This window comes from Danio rerio, chromosome 2 (assembly GCF_049306965.1).
Source record: "Danio rerio strain Tuebingen ecotype United States chromosome 2, GRCz12tu, whole genome shotgun sequence".
In the NCBI taxonomy this organism is placed as follows: Eukaryota; Metazoa; Chordata; class Actinopteri; order Cypriniformes; family Danionidae; genus Danio; species Danio rerio.
In genome coordinates, this window is record NC_133177.1 from 12,393,180 (window position 1) to 12,404,980 (window position 11,801).

At 35.1% G+C, this 11,801-nt stretch overlaps 2 protein-coding genes across 6 annotated transcripts in view; both read left to right on the top strand.

Moving 5' to 3' along the window:
• Positions 1-11,801, top strand: part of ro60 (Ro60, Y RNA binding protein) — a 489,528-nt gene that overhangs the window by 40,625 nt on the left and 437,102 nt on the right. The window lies entirely within an intron of this gene.
• cdc73 (cell division cycle 73, Paf1/RNA polymerase II complex component, homolog (S. cerevisiae)) overlaps positions 1-11,801 on the top strand; it is a 56,633-nt gene that overhangs the window by 17,718 nt on the left and 27,114 nt on the right. For 2 of the 5 annotated variants that reach the window (NM_001291396.1, NM_200348.2), the window contains exons 7-10: positions 950-1,163; positions 5,114-5,212; positions 5,912-5,990; positions 7,479-7,543. In NM_001291396.1, coding sequence (NP_001278325.1) covers positions 950-1,163; positions 5,114-5,212; positions 5,912-5,990; positions 7,479-7,543 — 457 coding nt within the window. Of the gene's footprint in view, positions 1-949; positions 1,164-5,113; positions 5,213-5,911; positions 5,991-7,478; positions 8,597-8,772; positions 11,753-11,801 lie in introns of those variants that run through there. The other 3 variants (XR_012385773.1, XR_012385774.1, XR_012385776.1) reach the window with 3 other exon arrangements.

Consider the following 11,801-nt stretch of genomic DNA (forward strand, 5'->3'; position numbering starts at 1 on the left):
TATTCAGTTTGTGGAACAGAGGGATCGTTTGGGAGCAACGCGCGAAGTATGAACAAGCACTCAGCAGTCAAAATGAAACCGAAAGTGTGCACTTCATTTAAATGATCATATCGCATTTTAGAGTTATGATTACAAGCATTTGATGTTTTTTCTTTTATAGCGAACCCACAGTTGTACGTGAAAACAAATGTTTACTATGTTAGTATAACTACTCTAGCCTATATATTGTTGAATATAATCTGATAATGGCAAATGTCTGATTTTACCAGTGAATAAATTTGTCTAATATAACAGATTGCAAGCATATGTTTCAAACATTATAATTCAACATCAAAATTATTATAATTAGAATAGAATTATTTATAGAAACCAGTAGACCTATACATAATATTATTATCGATGTTGTGCCATATGTTTGTTTTTACCATACCTTTATTTTACATCTACAGAATCGTGAGAAAATCGTGATCTTTATTTTAAGCTAAAAAATCGCGATTCTCATTTTAGCCAGATTAGTGCAGCTCCACATTTAATAAAAAAACATATTTCCCAATCCTGCCACAATACCATGGTTCAGCTACTGGTGCTACTGTAAATCCATATCCAATAATCCAATTGGATATCCAATGCACTCCTTACTGGTTTGTTCATGGCACAATTTATGTTCTTTAGAAAATTTAGAAAAAACAATTTTCTTAAGAGCTGGTCACGTAATCGCAAGACTTATCTGCATATAAACAAGCACATTTACACTATTTAGCCTCCCTTAAACTGCTTATTATCTAGAACATTTTCGATTGATTATCTTGTTAATTATCATTTTACCTCAGCATTAATATGCCTAGCCTTCAGTTGAGACTCTTTCCTGTTAATTGTTTAATTTTCTTAATTTAAGTTCTTCTGACGCCAAATTTCTCCATTCAGCTGATAACATGATTTGTATTTATAGGTCTCTTTCTGAAGCTATGTCTGTGGAGAAGATCGCTGCTATCAAGGCTAAAATCATGGCCAAGAAGCGCTCCACTATCAAGACTGACCTGGACGATGACATCACCCAGAAACAGAGAAGCTTTGTGGATGCAGAAGTGGATGTGACCAGAGACATTGTGAGTCGAGAGAGAGTCTGGCGGACGAGGACAACCATTTTACAGAGCAGCGGCAAGGTTAGATGAATCTCTTTCATTTTATTTGGGGGTCTCTCATGCTAATACATTAAGCACTTTTCTAAAAAATGACATAGTCCATGAACTTACATTTGCATCTTATATTGTTGTAAATACTTGTTACTATTGTTAACAGGATTTGTTTTAATTATTTTTTGTGCTTTAAATTCATGGCCCTACTACTGTGGTTCCAAACGTTTCTTTTTTTTATTATTATTATTTTTTAACTCGCGTCCCGCTAAACCAAACACATGTTTAAAGTAGTAATGCTTTCATGTTAACATTTAATTTTCAAATGAACACGCTATTTGTTTGATTTTTAAATAAACAAAAAAATGTACATACATCACCAAGCCCAGAAACTCACTGACCCTTTTAAATTTAAAAAGGGAAAATGAATATCCTAGCAGATGACACAAATGGGTAGACCATAGTGAATCAGGGAACAGGCAAAGTGTGTTCACACTAAACCTGTGTGTGGGATCAATTTTTTATTTATTTTTTGGGCAGCATTTAAGTTTGGTCACACTTCGTTGCAACATCTATGGTAAATTTGAGAAAGTACAAATGGGATTTTATTGATCGTAACTAGGGATGTAACGGTATCAGAATTTCACGGTACGGTAATACCTCGGTATGAATGTCACGGTACGGTATTTATTGAATCATTTACAGGAAAAAAAAAACTTTTGAAAATACTCCAAAAAAGTGCCAAAAGTGTCAATGACATACAAATTAGCCATCTATCTGTAAGCTTTGAAACAGGAACTTCAATTTTAATAACAAAAAATTATTAAACCATGTAAAAAAAATAAAGTTTCAATTTAGTATTGTTGAAAACTCATCACATTTAACATTTAATCACTCACTTAGATAGAGATGGGTTTAAAGGAAAATTATCATATAACTATAATCTGGTAAAAGCTGGTATCTCTGGGTATTTACAATGTCCCCTGCAACAGAAAAAAACCCTCTCATTTGGGACTGAGGTTTCTGGGACAAGAGAGATATGACTTGGCCCATGTTGACAGCAGTGGGGTAACGTTGTGCATTGTCTTTCCCCCACTTGAGAAGACAAACCATGAGTGAGATAGAGATCTCTTTGCGGTACAAGTCAATGTCTGCATCAATCTGAACAGTGTGCTGTGTTTCTGGAGTCCCCATGACTGTTATTAGTCGTATTCCCCAACTTGCAGGCACGTGCACACATAGGGCTCAACCTGTGCAGTGCACATGCCCTTTTTAGTCTTGGATAGAAAATGCCCTTCCAAAACGATCAAAAGTGCCCCCGCGACGCGACACAACCTCCGTCCAGTCCAGCCCTTCAGTAGGCGCGCGACAACACCTCTCTTGATTATGCGCGCTCAACCCCCCCCTCGGCGCTTTACAATACGCGCGCCACAACACAGCTGATCAGAACGCGCGCGGCGACAACACCCGCTTTAGGTTCGATCATTTCCATCTTTTTTCATCTCCGCTACTAGCAGCACACTCCATTTCCGCATTACTGGATCTGTAGCGACAACAGACCGCAAAGGATAATGGCCACGCCGGGGCTGATGGGAAATGAAGTTTCAGCTACCTCCCGTTCGCTTCATTCGCCTGAGCAAATTTTCTCAGAAGACCTATAGTTTTACCGAGTCATGCGACTTCGGTAATATCGAAAAAATTTAATATTGCGGTATGACGGTATTTACAATACCGTTACATCCCTAATCGTAACTATATAGCATGTTTGAAACCATAAGCACCATGCGTCACTGTTGCTTCTTTTTTTATTTTACATGGGACTATATCTATTACTTTAAGCAATCTTAAAAGAAGGTTTTAAGCAATCTAACTTCTAAACCAACTTATCTTATTACCTTACTTATCAAATCTTGTCAGATAAGCAGTCAAAACCAGCAGAGAATTGACCTTTTGCTAACCCACATTCTCCTTAGTTACTGTTATGCCTGTCAAGCTTTTGTGCCTGGCATGTCTATCACAATATGTATGCACCGGTGTCAGACATTCTCAGGTCTATAATTAGTCATTTTTGTCGAACAGGTGAGATATCTGAGAAAGCCAGACAAAAAAGGACTGCAGTATGCATTCACGACATAATACACAACTGACTAGAAAATAATTTAATCAAAACTGAAGCTACAGGCTATCTGCCTCATAAGTTGGCCAGCTTACTTCATGCACAGCAAGATAAGTGGAATTTAAAATAATCTAATAATAATTAATTAAACTGCGATTTCACTCTTTTTTTTTATTACCAAAAAGCATGATAGATTATTGTTGTGCAATGAAATGTAACGTTACTAATCGACTAGGGAAACGCGCATGGACAGTGTGTGTTCCATGAACGAACATAATTCATTCATGGAAAGAACAGCCAGAAAGGGATAATTGAGGGATTTGTGCCAAATGTTAGCATCAATGATCCATAACAATGTACAGTAGCTATATCTGTCAGCATGTTTGCGTGCTTTGTAAAGAGTTTCTATTTTAATTTGCAGTAAAAAAAAAAAAAATAAAATACATTGATATGCAAATCAAAGTATAAATAGCAGAAGTGAACAAATAGATTTTCTCTACCAGATGAAAACATCTGTGAATTGTAGCTCTGACATGGACACGAGGGTTATAAATGACTAAAAAACAGTTACGGGTGAAGTATATTGATCACAAGTGCTCAGTTTGTGATCATAACTCTGTTTTGTTCGGTTATGTAATATGTAACTACAATCCAAATTTTTGTAGCTTCAAATAGATGGAAATGTGACTGAATTGTGTTGCTTTTATGGCCCCTCACACAGCTTGATCCAGGCTGGTATTTCTAATTTGTAAATAAACTAATCTGCGTATTGTTATTAAACCAATCTAATAGTAAAAGCATAGTAGCTATGGAGCTTAAAATGTATGCAGAAACAGACTGAATTATATGATTTTTAATTATTAGCACTTGTAATTCAATAAAACTGAATATTATATGAAATTAAAAATTGTATGAATTTTACTTTTATGTACTTTCTATGCTGAATCTGCATTTCACAATCTGAATTTCTGGTTTTCAATTTTAGAATATTGAATTTGGTTTTCTTCATCTTTGAAAACTGTATTTTTACAAACTGAATGTGTGCCGTCTATGAATTTGGAAAATTTCAAGTTTGAAAATGCATCTATAAAAATCTGACTTAATATTCAGTTGTCCTAGATTTCAGATGTTTAATATTCAAGTTATGAAATATAAATTCAAAATAAGAATTTTAAGTTAAAGGTTCAGATTGTTTTGACATATTAATAGCTTAATAAGTAACTATTTATTATAATTTCTGATCACTTAAACATCATAGTTGTCATAAGACATTAAATTATGACTAGATATTTTACAACTGGTGTGATATAATAGATAAAATAATAAATGACGTGCCCACTGCAATACTAACAGTCTAACTAACAAAAAAAAAATTTGAAGATTGAAAATGCATCTATAAATGTCTGACTTAAATTTAGTTGTCTTAAATTTCAAATTTAAATTTAGATTAAGAAATTCAAAATAAGAAATTCAAATGTAAAAACTATTTTTAAATGCATAAACAATTGTTGATTCATTAAATTACAACTTTCAACAGTTCAAAATCAGATTGTTTTGGCATATTAGCTCCATATGCCGTAGTGTTTTGTTTATAATTTGAAAAACATGTCCTGCAGAAGGCAGTGTTGCACTGATCATATTTAACTCAATCATGTTAAGATCTTTTATATCTATCTGAAGCAACAAATCACAATAAATGCTTTGTTTTGGTCCTAGCATGGACATTAGGTTGTTTTTATTAAATAAAGTTTAATTTAAAAAGTCTTTGCAGTCTCATGAAAACTCTTATGTTGTTTGTAGGATTACACTGTAAATATTCCTGCTGATTGCCAATCTTTTGTTTTTGTTGTTGTTGTTGTTGTAGAACTTTTCCAAAAATATATTTGCCATCTTACAATCAGTGAAGGCACGAGAGGAAGGTCGAGCCCCTGAACAGAGACAGACTCAGAATCAAACTCAGGTGGTAAGTACATGACACAGCTGCTGAAATAGCATGAGAACTTGAGTTTCCTTTTTTTTCAGCTCTTAAAATATTAGCTTCCGTGGTGAAAGCAAACAAATGTGGGTGTTCACACTTTGTTTGCTTTGCCGCTCAAGCATATTTCAGTAACCATAAATGCATGCATTTAAAAAAAAAAAAAAAACTCAACCGAAGCTTTCAAATGCCACTTTTGAATTCGTTTGAAAATTTCTATTTGTATTTCGACTTTTAAAAGATATAAAATCTTTTTTTTTCTTAATTTAAACATTTTTGTTGTGTTTAATCAATGTTAGATGTGATATTGCATAGCATATTTATAAAATTATAGTGATACACATGACTATTTTCAAAGATTTGTGTTCTTGCTCTCATATTGTCAGGTTTCTGGCAAATACTTGCTGCCAGTTTCAGAGTGCTCGGCATTTCAGATATGCTCAATTCACAGTAAATACAGCTAGTTCCTCACAGGTGCTGAAGTATTATATTGTTCCATGTGCATTGTGCATATAAATAAACAGTACCACGCTTTACTCTGAAAGTGGTAGGTGAAAAATTCTTGGAGCCTGCAATATTTTTTTTTTTTTTTGGCTGTGCAAGGCAATAATTTGTGCAGGTTTAAAAAGTGCATTTGAATTGTCTGGTGATTGATTGTGTGTTTTTGATTTTGTTTTATTCCAATAGGATCCAGCAATAAGAAATAAACAGCCAGTCCCAGCTGCCTACAACAGATATGACCAGGAGCGATTCAAAGGGAAAGAGGGTGAGTTGGTGTTTATTTTTCACCAGTATTTATTTATTTTTTTTACCATTTTAAATTTTACAATATATTTTTTTTCAATAAAAAAAAACTGGCAAAGAATACCATGCTAGCTTACTTCTAACCATACAAATTGTAATTTGAAGAAATTGTACAAAGTTTTGTGTATTTTAGCATCATCTATTTGGTTCAAATACATTTAGTTTATGCAAGGCAAATGCTAATGCATCAATCTGACTGTTATCTTACTTTTGTGTGATGTAGCACAAAAAAGAGACTCTACAGATGAATTAAAATGCATTTACATTTGTATCATGTATGACAAACAGGACTATAAAGACATTGCCCCAACACCCATCGGTCCAAAAAGTTTATTGACCGGAAATATTACAACAAAAGCAAATAAATTTTGGGATATGGCTATGGCTTAAAGCTCTTTGTTAGTTCTGTTCATTCGTTTTGATGGGTATTTATTAAAAAAAAAAACATTTATAGTAAATAAATAGTAAATTTATAGTAAAATAGTTTGCTACAGTAAACATGTCAGGCTAAATAGTTAAAGTAATTTATTGACTTATCTCTTCATTCTTTATGCTCTCTTCATCTTTACAAAACATAAAAAAATACATTAAAATCCTTACATATATCTTGGGAACGATATGACGGAACATTTTAGCGGTATTAAAACCTTGACTTTTCCAAACCGCGGTAAACCTTAACACCGGTTATCATCCCATGCCTATGCGGGTTTATGAGTGCAGATTGCTGGCACTCTGGAGTTAACATCTGCTTAATTTTTTTATCAAATATAAAGAAATCTATAAATTTGTTATCTAAATACGTTCTTGCAAAAGTGATGTTTTGAAGATTTATAATGTCCTCAATCAAAAAAAAAAAAAAATTTTAAACCAAAAAAGGTTACGTAGTACACCTTTGGGCATCGGCAGGTATAAGATTTTGATGGTGTAATAACCTTGGATATAAATATCACAGTTTCATGGCATTGTGTTTACTGCTCTTATTTTTTTTTTCTTTTTAATTCTCTGTGTAAAAAACAAAAGCTTATTTCCTTTTTGAACACAATACACAATATATTTTAGTTGAACTTTTAAATATTTTGAGAAACTTTTAAATATTTTGGAGCAGCAAACATGTCAGGCTAAATGATTAAAATGAATCATTGACTTCTGATCACTTCATTTGTTTAAAAAAACTGATTTTTTTTACAATTAAAATGGCATCTTTACTGCTAGAAAAAAGGTATTAAAGAACGTACAGATATCTTAGTAACAGTGCAGCTAGTTTTTGACCGTTTTAAAACCTTGACTTTTCCAAACTGCGGTATATCTTAAAAACGGTTATCGTCTTATGCACCTCTAAGTGTATCATAATCTGTTTGACTCACTGAGGCCTCAAAACACAGAAGTGAGGCTTACTAGAGTAAATATGTGGTTCCTTATTGTGAATTTTTTTTTATTTTATATTTTACAGAAACGGAGGGTTTTAAAATTGACACTATGGGAACCTATCACGGTATGACGCTGAAGTCGGTGACGGTAAGTTCATGAGTTGGATTTGTTTTTCAAGTAACCATCCTATAGATGCAGACAGCAGGGGGATTTCATTTTTTGAGGAAATAACTAATTGGCTCATTGACTAACTTAAGCTGCCTTTTCACTGCACACGACAAGCGACAGACCGGGAGTCATTTATTTAGTAGTTCGGGAGCTGCCTGGAGTTCCGATTATCTCTGTATGCGGAAAAATTCAGATCCGATTCGAGCTGCCAATCCATGAAACACTTGAACTCCTGCGATATATGTGACCGGCCGACTGGATGTGATGTATTCCAGTGTTGTCCAAGCAGGTTCCTGCGCGTGAAATGATAAATTGTTTTTTTTTTCGTTATTTTTTAAATAAAAAAATCTATATTAAAAGAAACATTTCTTTTCATAAATGAGTAATAAAAAATATTGTTTATTTAATATTGTCACCACAGTCCTTCTATAATCTTTAGGGTCTATACGTTTCTAGTATTCATTCATTTATTCATTCATTCTACCAGGATGAATTCACGGAAAACAAAGGCTCTTTCATTTGCACTTTTTTTTTTATTTCGGACACCGCGAGAATCAGCTTTTCTCCCATGGTGCACAACAAAACTGAAAATTCTGTGCAACTGCCAAAAGGGCGCGTGTTCCGACAGTCATGTCTGAATGCCGTGTGCAGTGGAAAGGCGGCTGTAGGGTGCACTCACACTAGGCTATCCAAAATATGACCTGGGGTTTTTCCTGTTTTGTTTGACAAGTGTGAATGCTCTGAATCAGGCCCAGGCGCAGTTCCGTTGGCTGGCCCTGGCCCGGTTGTGCCAAAGCGTGGTTTAGTTGGGCTTTGGCATGGCGCCCTTGGAGTTTGAGTGCAAAGTGCACCTGAGTACGAAACTGAAGACGCGATGTCACTTTTTAAAGCGCTATTTCATATGCATTTATTAATTTTTTTTTTTTTTACTTTTTGATGAACACAAAATGTCATAGTTAATTAAATAGGCAAATCTACAGCTGCACGACAGCTGCACCAGCCTGGTTTTAGAGGGGTTTTGGCCACTTCCAGGCCGGTTTCCAGCCATTTCCAGCCTGGTCCTAGCTGACTAGCCAAATCCAGCTAAAACCAGCTGGACCAGCCTGGTTTAAGCTGGACATAGCTGGTTTTGGCTGGACTCCAAGCTTGGCTAGGCTGGTCAAGCTGGTTTTAGCTGGACATCTCCCAGCCTGACCAGCTAAGACCAGGCTGGAAATGGCTGGAAACTCTGCTAAAACCAGCCAACCAGCCTAGGCTGGTTTAAGCTGGATTTTTCAGCAGGCTGGTTTGTCAATTCACACACATTTTTATCATCACATGATCTCTTACAACAAAATCACATGACCTTTTTGTAATGCACATTCATTAGTTTATGCGCATCTTTTCGTATTGAATAAGGTTTATCTTACTCCGTTATGCAAATACATTGTTTATGCGCATTTTCAAAATTTACGCACATCTTGGCGTTACCATCAACCATTTTTCTTCAATTTTATTTGTTTATTTTACTTTTTTTAAATGCGTGTAAAAATAGGTTAATGAAAACCTAGCTAATGATGCTCACTGAAAGCGCTCATGCAGCCGGATTCAAATAAAAAATTTCTGTGCATAAACAAATGTGGAGCTGATGGGAGGTGGCTAATATATCACACAAATAAGTCTTTGAATAGAAACCTCCTGGAAACCCATTGTTTAGTTTTACAGTAACAAAATGGTTAGCAAAAAAAAAAAACCTCTCCTTACTGACTGAATAACAGGTTATCTGGTTGCTAAGCAACTACGTAATTACACCATTTCAAGTATTTTGTCTGTGTTATGTTCTGTTAAATGCGTTTTTTATGTTCATATTGGTGGCAAATTTGCTGATATTCATACTTTGACGAAAAGCTAATATTAACCAATTAAAATCCGCAAAAGATTTTTTTGTTTGCTTTGTTTTTAGACTAAAAACAAATATTTTACCTGTTTTTATACTTTAGGATTTGCCAAGTTTGTTAGTTTGGTTTGAGTATGCAGTGTTTCCCACAGAATTATACTGTGAATTATGCGGTGGTATTTCCCCCTGGGAAATTATATAACATCAGAAATAGTTGTTTCCCTGGTAACGGCTGTAATGAGTCCAGTGCTAGCGCTGTGCTGAGCTCTCCATTGGTATTTTATCAGGCATTATAGATAAATCTAAATCAAAATGACATTGATGCTTTACTGCAGACAGTGTTTTTTCAAAGATACGTTCACTCTGCCACATTTAGATTTTGTAAAACATACAGTACTCATGTTGCGACGATGTCATAAATTAAGTAAGTAAAATTGTGGTTGATTAAGTTCAGCAATCTGAGTAAATACTTTTATCATGGATGACGTCTGGTCCTTGATTAGAGGGCGAAGCTTGGTATCATAGAGAAAAAAAGTAAGAGCTAAAAGAAAAGAGAAAGAAAGGAAGTGATACAGGGCCTCTGGCAGTCATGGAAGACTCGCGCTTAAGTTTGTTGTTTTAACAAAGTTTTGCTTTCTCCATGGAGAATATGCATTTATTTAATGCTCCGCTGTTATTATTTTATCAAAAAAACCTTTTTACATTTTAATTGAAATCATTATTTTAGAGATTATGTCTCGATATATGGGTTCCTCTCTCACTTGCGGTTCAAGTGCGCGTGTTGCTTGATGAAAAGACAATGACAACGCGCGCATATGTTGACTTTTTTGTAAACCGTTTTGTTGCTTAAACATGATATTGCATTAATTTGCATACATGCTTTATATAATGCAAAATGAAAGGTAAAGCCTATTTGTTGATTAAGACGCAGATCCAGGAGGCTATCAGCATCAGCGCTGGTTTGGCATCAACTTGTCAAGTTGATCAAACAGCAATATTCTTCATTTTGCTTCTTTGGCAAATATGTCTGTAGGCATGTGTGGTTATACGTTATCATCTCGCGAGTTAACAAATGTGTGTTGCAGTTGCACATTAAGGGGCCGTTCCAAAAAAGTTAGGTACACCACAATGCCCTTTTTGTTGACGAAAAAAAGAAGCGTGGTGCTCTTTTTTTTTTTTTTTTTTTTATATGTCACTAGGAAACGACTGAATAAGCAGGGTATTAATTGTGCAAGAGTGTTGCTGTCCATGTTATGTATAATATTGTGATGTTTGTGATATGTGTGACTTTCAAAGTCATACAGCTCTGAATAACTTGAAATAACGAGCACTAGTCTCTCCTCCATCTTCAGTGGTTCCTCTAGGATTTTTTTCCAGCTGTGGGGGCAGACCTTTTGCACAAATCTACCAAGTACCTATAACGTTATTTCAATGACAAATAGAGAAATGTTGTGAGCCCAGTATTACAAGTCCAGATCGCATTCATGTAATACGAGCATGCAAATCTTTTCATGCACAAAGTATGCAAATCTGCTCATACCAAAACCTCTTGCACGCCCTCAAATATACGCTGCTCAAGCACAGATGGTCTTGTGCTCTCTCAAATAAACACTGCTGAAGTGCAATTTAGTGCGTTTATGTAGTGAGTGTCTCCAACATTTATTAGATTTGCTAGGCATATTTATCCAATATTCTCCAATAGTCTCCAATAGACCTACAGAGCGGCGTTGCTGCGTCCTGAAGTAAAGTGAAACGGCTATAAACTCCAGCAAAATAGTCATTGTATGCAGAACCATAGACTTTTATCTATAAATAAATTAAAATTATAGTAACTGTGTTCATCCTAACTGCTACGTCGTGTTTGCTGGCTTCACACATCTTGCACCTGTTATTCAGTCAGTCAGTAAGTCAGCATGTAACCTCAAAGGGTTAAATCAATAATGCACAGGACTACTACGATTACAGAAAAGTTTGCGGTGTTTTAATTAACTTTTTAATGTGTTTTTGGTGCAGTTATAACCCGCTTTTAAAAACAACAACAACAATAACTGATTGTTTTGAATGAGAAGCTGTAATGTAGCTGTGGCAGGATGCATTTTGGTGTGGCGCCCCACCATGGGAGAATGAATGTAGCAGAAACCACGTTTCTTAAAAGTCCTCTGTAGTTGTCATGACAACACAAACACTGCTGCTCTGGGATGAGCTGCACGCAAAACACTTGCAGCCATTAGTGAACCATTCAAACGATTCCCCTCTTAACACAAAAAAGCGCATTCGATTGGCCTCTTATGCAGCCGAACTCTAAAAATAAATAATATTTTTTTATCGTTTAACTGATACCATTAATCGGTTACAAACACA